The sequence below is a fragment of the Grampus griseus genome (assembly GCF_964374135.1).
Source record: "Grampus griseus genome assembly, chromosome: 20".
Lineage (NCBI taxonomy): Eukaryota > Metazoa > Chordata > Mammalia > Artiodactyla > Delphinidae > Grampus > Grampus griseus.
The window spans coordinates 7,624,595-7,638,064 of NC_139014.1; the positions used below are offsets into that span (position 1 = coordinate 7,624,595).

At 58.9% G+C, this 13,470-nt stretch overlaps 2 protein-coding genes across 9 annotated transcripts in view; both read right to left on the reverse strand.

Annotated features, from left to right (window-relative positions):
- Positions 1 to 2,252: 2,252 nt before the first annotated feature.
- Positions 2,253 to 5,196, reverse strand: FOXJ1 (forkhead box J1; the record flags this gene model as incomplete). Its single annotated transcript, XM_082679118.1, has 2 exons — positions 2,253 to 3,020; positions 4,699 to 5,196. 2 exons carry the CDS (start codon positions 5,194 to 5,196, stop codon positions 2,253 to 2,255), a joined length of 1,266 nt encoding a protein of 421 aa, XP_082535244.1.
- Positions 5,197 to 8,788: 3,592 nt separating this feature from the next.
- RNF157 (ring finger protein 157) overlaps positions 8,789 to 13,470 on the reverse strand; it is a gene marked incomplete at both ends in the record, with an annotated part of 78,727 nt that continues 74,045 nt past the window's right edge. For 4 of the 8 annotated variants that reach the window (XM_082679963.1, XM_082679959.1, XM_082679956.1 and 1 more), the window contains one exon: positions 8,789 to 10,072. In XM_082679963.1, coding sequence (XP_082536089.1) covers positions 9,951 to 10,072 — 122 coding nt within the window. Of the gene's footprint in view, positions 10,073 to 11,880; positions 11,922 to 13,470 lie in introns of those variants that run through there. The other 4 variants (XM_082679961.1, XM_082679958.1, XM_082679962.1 and 1 more) reach the window with 1 other exon arrangement.

Sequence of the window (13,470 nt, forward strand, 5' to 3'; positions counted from 1 at the left end):
CAGGCCCCACCTGTCAATCCAGGGTATACCCCTTTTGGCGGGGGGCTGAAGGCTGATCCTGGGGACCAGTGGAGAGGCTGGAGCCCCCATGTTCCCCCAGTGCCGGCGGGTGGTGGGGGGAGGGAGGGAGCCGTTGCTTAGGGGGTGAAGGGAGTCTCAGAGGGAGGCTGGGGCAGCCTCCTCAGCGAGCGGTGGGAAGGGGATGGGCTGCCTCCTGAGCTCGGTAAGGCCCCAACCCGGCTGGCCCTGCAGTGTGTGCACCCTTCTGAAATATTTGGAATAATTAGCAAGTGAAAGCAGCAAGTTGGCGGGGGAATGCCAGGTTGGCCTGGAGCCAGCCTCCAGTGCAAGGAAAGAAAGGGGCTTCAGGAGAAAGGGGCCCGTGGAGGCTGGGCAGGATTGTGTAGGACAGTGCCTGTGTGTGTGTGTGTGTGTGTGTGTGTGCGCGCGCGCGCGCGCGCGCGTGCGTGAATGCTGGGGGAAGAGGCTGTGCACCACAAGGGCATGCTGGCGGGGCCAGGTGTGGGCTCGGGGGAGAGATGGGTTCCAGGCAAAGCTGGGGTGAGGGGGTTGAAAGATGCCTGCTGAGTGTCACATATCTGCTGTGCCTCAGTTTCCCCATCAGAACTCTGGTACGTTGGTTCCTCACAGGCTGGAGCTGTAGGGTCTAGGCACCCCGTCTTCTGTCTTCCCTGATGGCCTCCCTCAGCCCCAACCTGCATTGGAGGGAAGGTGCTGGGCGGGGTGAATGAACCCCAGGGTGGCAAGTGGGGCCCCAGGGGCTGGGGCCCTCTGACCTCACACCCTGTCCCTTCAGGAAGGGACCAAGGGAGGGAGGAGCTGGACACAGGCCCAGGCGAGGACCGCAGGCGAGCCTGGGCAGGCCCTCGAGGTGGGCGAGGTGGGGGACGTGAGCCGAGCCCTGGGCAAGCTCGGCCTTTGTGAGTCCCCAGGGCCAGGGACGGGGCTGTGCCTCCTTTGCCGCCTGCTCCTGGGGGCTGTGGGTACAGTCTCCCCGTTGCACAGATAGAGGTGCCGAGGCCCTGGCTGCAGGGGACCCTCGAGGACTGCCTCTCAGCCCCTTTCTCTCTGGGGACCCAGAGATCATGGGGAGTGCACCAGGGGGCACTCTGCAGGCCTTTGGTGCCTCCCATCTTCCTCCCAGCCATTCCCCCTTGGGCCTTGGCCTCTCCAAAACTGGCCCATGCTTTTCCCCAGAGAAAGTTGCAAGCAGGTTCATTTTGAGATTTTTTAAAACTTTATTTTTAAAAATTTTTTTATTGTAAATAACTTTCCATGAAAAAGGTTAAATTGCCCAATGGGGCAGGAGGGTGGATGTGGAATGCAGCCCAGGGGGCTTAGGGTGGAGCAAGATACTCCCCCACAGGAGTGCAAGCAAGGGCACAGGGCCATCCCCACTTCCTGGTCCCGGTAGTTCTAGCAAGCACTGCGTCCCTCCCAGTTAAGCCTCAGCTATAGCTACACTCACTACATTAGTCTGTCTGTCCCCTTTCCCTCTGCAGCTTGGCTGCCCCAGCCCCTGACCCCCAGAACCCCAACTCCCCGCTGCTCTCAGCCTCACATTGGGCTCAAAGATTAGGGATATATACCCTCTGCCCCACCTCTAGGGATGAAGCCAGAAGACCCCAGAGGCCTTAGAAAATCTCCTGGCTCCACCCAGCACCCCGGCCTCGTTTCTGTCTCCTCACTCTTCCCCACTCCCCGGAGCTGCGCCTCACAGACTGCCGGCCCCAGCCCCAGGGAAGCTCTGCCGGGAGAGGCCTCTAGGGCGTTAATTTGCAGTCACCTAATCAGCATTTGTTGTACCTGGGAACTTTCTCTGGATAGAGACCTGGGGAGGAGAGGGGGAGAGAGAGAAGCTTCGAAGCTAAGATGCTCTGGGGCGGGACCTGTACTGATGCTTCCAGCTTGGCCAGGGCCCCTCCAAGCCGCAGCTCTCATAGCGCAGGGCCCTTAGCGTGTCCTTGGGGCAGGGAAGAAGTGGATCAATGAAACACTGTGTGTATGGGGGACTGGGCAGCGGAGGCAGCAATTTTGGTTCTGGGCCCCAATTCTCAGCCTGCTGGACTAGAATCTGAGGATGGCCTGGGCTGGGGGCCGTGTGGCCTCACGGGGTGACCGGGCCCAGCCCCTGCCTGGGCGGTAGGGTGTCCATGGGCCTGCACTGGTGGGGGGGGGCAGTCTGGGCCCAGACTTGGGCGCTGTCTGGAGGTGGGGCAGGGCCTGGCTTCTTACAAGAAGGCGCCCATGCTGGCCCAGTCATGCAGGTCAGAGGCCAGGGTGGCATCTCCGGCCTCAAAGAGGGGCTCGGGGGGCAGGCAGCTACTGCCGCTCTCGTCCCAGGGGTGCTGCAGGAAGGATGTGGCCAGGAAGGTCTCGTCGAAGTCCAGGCTGTTGGTAGGCTGCTCCGCCGGAGGCCCCCAGGTAACAGGGCAGTCGATGTGGTGGCCGTGGACGGTGAGGTCCACGTCCCCGTGCAAGGCGGGGCTCAGCGGCGGGCTCAGCTCCAAGGCTTCCAGCGTGCCCAGCTCCCCGCCCAGCGTGCCGGCGTCGAAGATGGCCTCCCAGTCAAAGTTGCCCTTGAGGGGTTCCAGCTCACCCTGCTCCTCCTGGGTCAGCAGCAGGGTGCTGGAGGGCCGCGGGACCTTGGCCACCCGCTTGGGCAGCGGCTGTTTACGCTTATGCCCCAGCCTGCCCTCGCCCGCACCCCAGCCCGCCTCCCCAGTGGCCTCCTCGAACTCGCGCAGCAGCTGCTGGGCCTCGGTGTTCACGGTCAGTGGCCCGGCCCACAGGGCGGCGCTGGGCTCGGGCGCGGCCTGGCGGGCAAAGGCTGGGTGGATTTGGACTGGGGGCAGCCGCCGCTTCTTGAAGGCCCCACTCAGCAGCCGCTCGGCGTACTGGGGGTCGATGCGCCAGAAGCCCCCCTTGCCTGGCTCGTCCTTCTCCCGAGGCACCTTGATGAAGCACTTGTTCAGGGACAGGTTGTGGCGGATGGAGTTCTGGACACAGGGAGATAGGAGAGAAGGAAGACAGCTGGGTGAGTAGGTGGGGTCAGTGATGGGGGGGTTCCTAGCGCCACTGCCAGTCCCGCCACCGCCTTCTCTCCGATGGGGGCAGGGGAGACAGAGGCGCTGCTCCGACCGGGAGGCTCTGGGACACCAGCCACGGGGCACCAGGAGCTGGGAGTGCTGTCGGGGGCTTTTGTTCCCTGTTGCCAGGATATCTGCCTGCTCAGTCATCCGAGCCCTGAGCCGCAGGGTGGCTCTCAGTGCCACCCTGTCCTGCCCTCCCTCCCTCACCCCGCCGCTTGCGGCCTCTGGCCAAAGGCCTTGGCTCCCCCAGGGCCTGGACGGCCATCTCCCTCTGCCTGGGCCTGGCTGGCCTTCTCTGTTTGTGAAATGAGTGAGTGGGTGTGAGGGTGTGTGTGGGTGGGGGGGGGATGAAGTGTGGGAGGATCTGATGACTTTCCTTGTTTGTAGAGCCGGCTGCTGGCCTGGGCCCTCACCCCCCATGTCCCCCTCCTCCCACCCCAGGCTCTGAGGCCTCAGTTGATTATTACCCAGCCAAGAGCATAGCGCTCATTCCTGGGGCCTCTCAGGCTTGGGGTAGGGTGGGGGGTGGTGGAGGGTCTCTGCTTTCTCACCAAGGTTACAAATGGTACCTGCCCCAGGGTCAGGGCCCAAGCAAACGTGGAATAGCTGTGACCACAGGAACTGTGACCCTGTGCCGCAGGGAAGGATCTGTACATCCTCAGGGTCTCTGTCCCCAAGTAGCCCCGATTCTGATGGTCGAAGATGCTCAGGGCAGTGTGTGCCCAGCCTTGAATCACCATCCTGCCTTGTTCACGCCTGGGTGCACAGCCCAAACCACGCTGGGGCACAGGGGTCTGGGGCCTGGTCAGTGGGGCCGGCAGGTGAGTAGTGCCCCCTGGCAAGACTGGGATGTTTACACGGTGGCCTGGGCCCCCTGGCTGCTCTGTGCCAGGTTCCGGAGACTTGGAACATGAAGCCAGTGTGGGAGGCAGGAGCCCCTGTGGAAAGCACCTGGCTGAGGTAATTGTCCCCCCAGGGAGGTTGATGAGAAGAGGGGGAGGCATGTAGGCAGGAAACTAGGGAGGGGTTGGGGGGGGCTGGCACAGCAGCTTTAGGAAGGCCCCGTAGCCCTTCCACTGGGACACAGCTGGCCTTCACACCCCACAGCACGCCCCTCTCCCCTCCCAGACCCCCTCCAGCCAACTGAAAGCAGGCAGGATGCAGAGCCTGGCGGGAACGATGCTCTGCTTCCAGTCAGGCCCTGACAAACTGACCTTGAGTAGGGTAGTGTCTAGGAATTCTAGGACTTGAGACAAAAATGTGTCCCTCAGTCCATCAACCTACCCTGGGGGGCTGTGTCCACGCATAGTTCAGCCCTGGTCTTTGGGCTGAGCCTGCTGGATGAGTGACAAGTTCTTTCCACTTGAACCTCTATGTCGGCACCCCTAAAGCCCTCTGAACATCCTCCCTCCTCCCTCTCTGAAGTCAAAGGGGCAGCAGTCCAAGCACTGGGCTCCCTTGAGGTCCTTCCTCGACGGCCTTCCTTCTCTCGGGGCCCTGGCTGTACCGCGCCTACTTGGCCTGCGGATCTGGGACGTGAGACCAGTCCGCGCGGGCATGGGGAGGGAGGGAGGGCCTCCCCTACCTGCCAGGTGGGGTCAGCGTGGCGGAAGTAGCAGAAGTTGTCCGTGATCCACTTGTAGATGGCCGACAGGGTGATCTTGGTGGCCTTGCTGGCCTGCATGGCCATGCAGATGAGCGTGGCATACGAGTAGGGCGGCTTCACGTTCGGGTTGGTGGCGTAGTCCACGTCGTCGGGAGGCGGGGCCTGCAGCCCCGAGGGGGCGCTCCGCGACGTGCACGACGACGTGGGCTTGCCGGGCGTGTGCGGCTGCCCCAGGCAGGCGGGGTCGGCCGCCAGGGGAGACCCCGGCGCGGCCGAGCCTGGCACCTGGTGGTAGCCGTGGGGGTCGGTGCCCCCCGAAGGCAGGGCGGGGGCCTTGGCGTTGAGAATAGAGAATTCCTGCAGCCACTGCAGGCTGGTCAGGCTGTCATCCAGGGCGTCGGACTCCTCCAGGCCGCCTTCCGGTCCGGCCTCCTCCGATGCCCCTGCTCCCGAGACGCGTAGCCAGCTCTCCGCCATATCTGCGGGGACTCTCCGAGGGGGCGGTCAACATCCACGAGCCGAGCCGAGGGTGGCCGCCGAGCTCTCCAGCCCGCTGACTCCCGCGGCTTCAGTTACACAGCCTCCCGGAAGCGTGCTTCCATCCCGCGATGCGGGGGTAGCCTCCTCCGAGCTGAATGTGGTGCCTGCGGGGACCATAGCGGGAACTGAGCCCTCTTTCCTCACTCCCGAGGGGAGAGTGTGTGCGATGGGGGGAGGCTCTTACTAAAATCGTTCCTGCAGCTGGGGAGGATCTTTTACTGCCGAGGTCTGGGAAACAGAAGCTGTGCCCGGGGGTCCGACCCACACGGGGGTTCGCCTCGCTCTTTTCCTCTTTGATCTTTTAGAGGCGACTTAATTAGCCAAACGAGGGAATAGTGTAGGGGCACGCGAGGCCACCCCCTTCTCCCTCAAAGCGGGAAATTAACCCCCCTCTCTCCCTCCACAACAAATGGAAATGGAGCGAGAGAGTCCAGGAGGGCAGTACGACGGGGCGGGGGGCGGGGGAGGTCGTCTGTTCTTTGAAAAGGGATAATAGGATGGGGATCAAGGGGAAGGAAGGAAACAAAACAGAGAGTTATAAGGGGGCGGGAAGTGAGTGTCCCCCAAACTCCTCTGATGTCAGTCCCCGGGCCCACCACTTCCGTCGGGGACGGATGGGAGAGCGGGCTGGTACCGACGCCCTCCCTTCCCACGGCCTGCAGCCCTCCCCGTCCCTTACCTGGCTCAGAGCGCAGCCCGGGCCAAAGGAAGGTTCTCGAAGAAATTCCTCCTACCGCCCACCCCCACCGCGGCTCTCTGCCCCCAGCTCGAGGGCCCAGCCAGTAATCCTCGTCGCCCCCAACGCCCGACGGCGCCTGTCTGAACGCCAGCGGCCCGGGGACCGGCATTAAGTAGCCGCTCGGAAGGCTTCTCCTGCTGCCATGGCGACGCCCCGCCCATATAAACAGCTTCCGCTTCTGCCATTGGTCAGGGTGTCTCCAAGGAGACCGCGGGCTCTTACCACTCTCTCAGGCGGTAACTCTTTTCGAACTCCCTCCTGGCCGCCCTCTCCCGCGCCACCCAGCTCCCTACCCGCCACCGCGTCCCGGCTCCGCGCATTCCCGCCCGAGGGCCCCGCGCAGAGCTCGGAGAGGCGCGCGGCTCGGGGCTCCCGCAGAGGTCGCGGGAACCGTGCTCCGCCCCACCCACTTCCCATCTGGGCTGCTCAGAGGTGTCGACGGCTCCTGGGACGCAGCCTGTGGCGCGGGGGCCAAGGCTGGGTGCATGCTTGGGGGTTTCCTTTCCTCTCCTCTGGGCTGCGAGTGGCAATCTCACGTTTCTGCGGCCTGTCCCTGTCTCCCGACCGAGTGTCGTCTTGGTGCCCGCAAGCAGGTCTGACTCTCCGATGCCACCCGCCGCTCAGGTCCGCAGAAACCGCAGCCCCGGTCGCAGACACCCCAAGGTGGCTAGGGTAATCCAGTGTTTCCCGGTAAGCGCTCCCTCCCCGCCCCGGCCTCAGCAAGATTCCCAGAAGCTGACATTCCAGAGGCTTCTTCGGAAGTGCTCTCCCTCCTTTCCAGATAGCCGAGGAAGCAGAGCCGGTGGGTGAAACTCAGAAAAGCCGTGGACTTGCCAAATTCTCTTACTGGGGTCATTTGCCCCATTCATTTCACCAACCTTCAAGTGACGGACTAACGGTGGACTGTGGTCCTTCCTCCTCCCTTCCCCCAGCCTCCCTCCAGTCACCAGCTTTCCTGCTCTTCAATTATTGAGGAGCTGCAGTTGGAAGTTCTCCGGTTGAAGGGGGTGGGGGTGAGGGCTCCTTATCAGGCCTCTGTGCAGGAGCTGTGCCCGGGGGATGGTACACCAACTCCCACCCGGAAACGTGTCTTTCCCTACCCCTTGCCCTCTCTCACTCCTCCATGTCCAGCTTGTCTTGAGTAAAAGTATTAAAAGCGTGCTGGAGAAAGTCGGACAGAAACTTTCACAAATAAGCCAACTGCGCAGTTAACAGCTCTCCTTCCCTTGTGAACAGTTTTATTCATTTTTAAGAATCATGCAGCAATCCATAAATATTGCATCCTTGACGTCCCCACTGTAGTGTGCCCACGAGTGTACTCCAGGGAGTGAGGGGTACACAGATGGCACAACAGTACACACATACTTACACACACTAGGTGTGCAGATCCTAAAGCAAAGTGAGCAACCAGCATGCCAAGGTCAGGTGAACAGGACACAAACTCTCCCCAGGTGAGATGGCTTAACGTGTGTGGATCCGTGCCCAGGAGATGCCCCAGCGTGGGCATGACCTCTGGTGGGATGGGACTGGGGAGGAGAAGGAAAAAGGGCTCTGTGAGAAGACTGGGATCGCCGCACCACTCGGAAGTGAGCTCATAGGTGAGCTCCGACCTGAGTGTGGCAGGAAGGAGCCCCAGGCCTCCGGTGAGTCTGTGTCCTTGTGTGAGAAGCCAGGCCCCGTCATATTCTCTCTGGGTCAACTGCTAACAACATGACCATCTCCAGATGATGACTGGGGCAGCTGCCCTGTTCCCTGACCAGGCTCTGAGCCCTGTTCCCTGATCCCAGCCCTTTTGGATGGGATATTTCTGTTCGCCAAAGAGCTAAATGAGGGCAAAGAGGTGAGGGGATGGGGGAGAGAGCAGGAACTGTCTGAGAAACAGGAGTGAAAGGCCATTTCTCACCCGGGTATGTCTTGGTTATGGAACCAAGGCCTTGAGGAATCTCTCTGAGCCTCTTCCTGGGAGAAGACAGACCCTCCAGAAAGGGTGAAGACAATGGCTTCCTCTTAGGGTTCCTGGCCACCGTGGCGTCTGTTTACCTGCATCTCCTTCATCTCAGGTGACACCACACTGTGAATACTACCTGCCGGGAGAGGAGGTGGATCTGTATGCCACCAGCCCAGGCTAAGGGAGCGCCCCCTTCCCTAGTGTTTCTGGGGCTCAGACTTCAAGGAAATCAGGAAGTGGGGTTATTGCTCGAATCTTCAATATGAAAGGGGCTGTAAGAATGTTTCGGGGAAAGAAAGGACATTAAATGGGGCCTGAAACAGCAGAGTCCACTGCAGGATTTCAGAGCGGGTGGACACGGGAACTCAAGGCAGAAGCTGAGATTCAGGCTTGGCTCATGTAGTGTCTGTCAGGACCACAGGCCTCCCCCTGCCCACCCCCAGGGCAGGATATGAATCACAACCACCAGGCAGTGAGGGTCACCACCCACCTGGCAGGGCAAAGAAGCCACACAGGAGGTGCAAAAGACCCCCCGGCACTGGGCTCTCTTTGAGGCCTTGGGAAGGACCCTGAAAAGCTCTTCTAGGGCAACAATTCCAACTACTAATTCAGGCCATCATGGTGGGCATAGCCTAGGACTCCGTCACATCTCAGCCCCACAAACTGTTGGATCCCACTTTGCTTCTCAATCTCATGCTCCATGAAACCACCACCTCTTCCAAAAGCCAGCAGACAATGCATCTATCAGAGAGCTACGAGGAATCCATTGATAACACTAGTGTTGAGAGACGAATACCCAACAGCTTACGGCCTTGCTGTTTCAGGCTGTTATTTATATGCCCTACACTGGACTGAGGTGGGGTGGACATGTGGTTTGAACAATATCTCTAAATCTCTAATGAGCCTATGGAAGGCAGTACCTCCCCCTCCCCCCATCAGGCTCAGCTGATCTGGCAGACAGGGGAGGAAAACCGGTGGGGTGGGGAGCCTCCCAGACCACCACTGACCCCAGCTCAGCCCTTCCCCCAACCTCCTTTGGGGTTCCTGGGCACCAGATGAGAACCACCGGTCCACCCCTCTCTCAGACTATTTCTTCAACTATTTAAGAAAAGTGGGGTGGAAACGGGGGCGGCAGGGATAAGAATGCCACCTGCCAGGGCGGTAGTGATGAAACGTGATAATATACGACGGTCCCTAACAAGTGCCTGGTACATAGAGGGCGTCAAAAATACCTTTGCAGTGTCCCCTTAGGATGGAGCCCCAGGCCATCCTGAGTGCACTTGATCATAAATAACTCCCCGGTAGGTAATCATTTAACTGAGGGATTGTCAGATTCAAGGCCTCCTTCCTAAGCAGACGTACACACGAGGCACAGCCTCTGCTATCAGAAGCAAGAACTGTTTTCCCAACCGACCTTCTGGTGGTTGCCACTGCTTCTTGTCCTTGAGAAAGGAGCTCCTAACGCATTTTGAGGGAAACCCCACTTACAGTGCAATATGGCTTTCCCTTCTCACAGGAGTCATCCCCCAACGCCACCCCAAACTGCAGGCTTCAGATTGGTTATGATGTCCCAGAGACTAGAAAATGCCAGATGGGTGTTTATAGTGAAGTCACCCGAACTCTTGAGTCTTCTTGGTCTACCTCCTAAGGAGAAAAAAAGATGCACGAGAAATAACCAGTCTGTGGACCACAGCTCCACCTGAAGGTCAAGATACAGTGGAAACATTCCAGAGACTCTCTGCAAAGGGTCTCATGAGCTGCAGTTCATTGAGTGGCTTTAGCCCACAAAGAGAAAAGAGGCTTCCGGTCCCTTCTGAGAGAGGAAGGATCACGGATGTGGAAGATGAGCCTGGGAGAAGGGGCAGGTGCCCTCAGCATCCAGCTTTCACGTGGGTCTAAAAAGTCTCCATGTGTTTTGCTGAGGATGCCCGGGAGGTCCGTGGTGCCATGAGGCCAGGATGGGATGAACCAGGGAGGAGAGCCCTGGTTCAGGGGCTAGGGCTCTCAGATGGCCAAAGGACCCCACACGCAGAGCCTGTTCTCAGGGTCCTCCAGGCTGGCAGAAGATAGGCGTCGGCGCTGCGTGTTCCGACGACTGACCACGTTGTCATCAGCCTGCCAGGCACCTGAGAAGAGGAAAGGAAGGTTACCGGACCTTTGGTTTGGTCCAGATGGTGTCTCTGGCAGGACAGTCCAGGAGTTTGGCACGAAAACTGGCAGGACGCGCGTTACCTGGAACTCCCACAGGGTGCAAACCACAGCACGTGAAACTTGGGAGCACTGGCGCCCACTGGGCTAGGGACAGTCATGGCCACTGTGGCCCATTGATGGAGGGACATGCAGGATGGTCCTTGTTTTGTGAGCTTTGCCCTAGGATCCACTTTTGTGTCTTTATTTGGTCTTGAAGTTTGCCTAAGTGTTACAGGAAAAGAAACTGAGTCTGGCTGAGACTTTCATGAGAGCAGGAGGAGACGAAGGGGAGGGAGAAGAGTGTGTTAATTTGGGCTCAGAGTTAGTGTTTGCTGTGGGGGCCAGGGTGGGGCAGGAAGTGACGGGCTGCCCAGCAGGGTGCCAGGGACCAAATGGCATGGGGGAGAACAGAGTGGCGCCTGTTCCTCTCTTTCTGCACCCGAACAGCCCACCGGGATTTGCTATCAGCTGGTGTCAACAACCCCAGGAGACATGAGCTCCAGAGCTTTGGGGTCCCCCGGGTACCATCCACAAAACTCATCATCTTCCCCCCCTTGTACTGCAGTTCCTGCACAAGAAGCACCCGCTGCCCCTGCTGGAAACCCACTCTCGGTGCTTCTCTCTCCTTTGTGCTCTGTATCCAATCCATTATGACCTCCTGCTTGTTCAAGCTCTAGTAATGTCTAAACCGGTAGTCAGAAAACCGGGGTACAGCCCCAGCTTGTAACGTACTGACTGTGTGACCCTGGGCAGGTCATTGTACTTGGAGCCCTGGTTTTCCCATCCATCAGATGGGAGACAAGTACTTACCCCCCCCCCAGGGGTGCTGTGAGACTAAGTGAGGCGACATGGGAGAGCGGTGAGCAGGGCGCCTGACTCATAGAATGTGCGCGACAACCAGCCGCCCCCCAGGCCTTGTTCAGGCCACACTCATCTCCCCCCAGTCGTCCTCCCAGCCCACAGACTGGCTCCATCTGATTCATTCCCTCCAGTGCAGCGAGATGCCCCTTCTGAAGGGAGAGAATGAAGCCCTAACCCCCTGAGGTTGGGGAAAGCCTTCCATCCTCTGGCCGAGGACTGCTGAGCTGCCTCTCCCAGCACCTGCCCCCAGAAGGCCCCCCCCCCAAGCCAGATGGGGTCCAGCGTGCTCCGAAGTGCTCCCCCCCCCACCGGCCTGAACCACCACCCAATTTCTCACGCCGTGTGGAAACTGCTGAACCCTCCATCACACTGTGATCTCCTCCCGGGCAGAGCCGAGAGCCATGCCTGGCCCATCAGAGGGCTCAGTTCGTGGACGGAGCTGGCCGACCCTGGAGGGTGGGCGTGAGGCTCACTGCGTCACGTTTGAGGGAGGCCACTCACGAATGTCTGGGGTCAGCTTCAGGTTAGGCCAGCCCAAGACACGAAACCCTTTAATGGCAGAAACACTAGGATTAAGTGGGTATAAACTGTGTATTTCCCATAAATGTCCTGGTGCGATAATCCGCCCTAAGGCTCTAATAATAGTCTGTGGAGGTGGACCCCAGGGGAAGGGGAGTGAGTGGGACAGGAAATTTTTAGGTATCTCTCGCAGCCAGACGGAACGTGGGGATCTCTAGTCCCTGGGGGCACCGGAGTCCGGCACATGGGTCCACAGTGCTTTTCCCCTCTAAGGGTGACAGGATGAAGAGCAGGCAAGATTGCCCTTCTACGTTAGGAACCCCCAGATGAAATAAGTTGTTCGTTCATTTGGTAGATCTCATACTTATTCCTCAGTGTTTATGGGGCAGGACTCAGGAACTGCAGCTGTTTGGTAGGAAAGACCAAAAGCAAATGGTAAACAGGAGAGAAGACACACACACACACACACACACACACACACACACACACACACACACACACACACAGTCAAATCAAAACACTGCCACAGCCTCGCCGCCACCACCACTGGCTGCCAGATTGCCTGGCTCTTAATTCATGAGTCCTTGCTACAAACACCACCGGTCCAGATTCTGAGCCAGGGCTGAAAACTGGCTCCTTCTGAAGCAGCCTCAAGACTCAGACCTGAAGTCTCTGTTCTCCCGGCTTCTTGGTACAGTCGGTGGTGCTCTTTCCTCTAAAAAGGCTTCTGCCAGACCCTCGGCAAAACCCTGCCGCTCCGCGCATCCTGGATGCAGAAGGTAAGCCTGGAAGGCGCAGGAGGACTTCCTGAGCGGGTGCTACCATTCCGTCCAGCCCTCAGCCAGAAAAGGGGGCCTGGAGATTCACAATCCTTCACGGGAGGTAGAGAAAGGTGGTTCCCACTTAATTCCATCCTCAGGCTCAGAAATGGGGGCGTGAAGAGACCTCTAGAGGCAGATTTGGGTAGCACATCTAGGGGGATTCCGCACAGCTCTTTCCTGCCTCTACCCAGCCACTAATTAAATTTAAGGTCTGTAACAGTTCCACCATCTTGTAGAGTTTCTCTCCAGGAAAAGAGAAAGTTAATTCAGATTTCTCCTTAGTATCTGCGAAGCGTAACCCTTCCTAGTGGCGTCTTAGTCTTGGGTTAGTTCAGGTCTCCGTAAGTACTTTTCTTTGTTTGTTTTGCTTTGGGCTGCGCAGTGGCTTGGAGGATCTTAGTTCTCCGACCAGGGATTGAACCAGGCCACTGCAGTGAAAGTGCTGAGTCCTAACCACTGGACTGCCAGGGAATTCCCTCCATAAGTACTTTTAGATTTCATCGGTATGCCCACTCCCGTCCAATGCCGTCATTTAAAAACATTTGTATCGGGCTTCCCTGGTGGCTCAGCGGTTGAGAGTCCGCCTGCCGATGCAGGGGACACGGGTTCGTGCCCCGGTCCGGGAAGATCCCACATGCTGCGGAGCGGCTGGGCCCGTGAGCCATGGCCGCTGAGCCTACGCGTCCAGAGCCTGTACTCCGCAACGGGAGAGGCCACAACAGTGAGAGGCCCGCGTACCACACACACACACACACACACACACACAAAATTTGTATTTCCACTAATAAACCCAAATTACCTTTGCTTTTTCCCATCACACTCCCCAGAGCCTTTTCACAGGATTGTCACTGGTCCCCTGACCACCATCCTGCTGCCTGTGCGATACTCCATCAGATTCCCTGGAGCCCCGTCTACCTAGCACGGCCTCGCAGTTCTAATCGGCTCACCACCTACAATGGTCAACTCAGATTTCCTCCCTTTGAGAAACTTGCAGAACAATCTCAGAACATACCATCGCCCCCCGACCTTGGTCTTGGGGCCAAAGAAGACCCAGAGGCTTCTTAGGGGAAGAGGGGCTGGAATGACACAGGTGCTCTCTCAGCGTCACTCCCACAAGGGTGATGAGAGCAGCG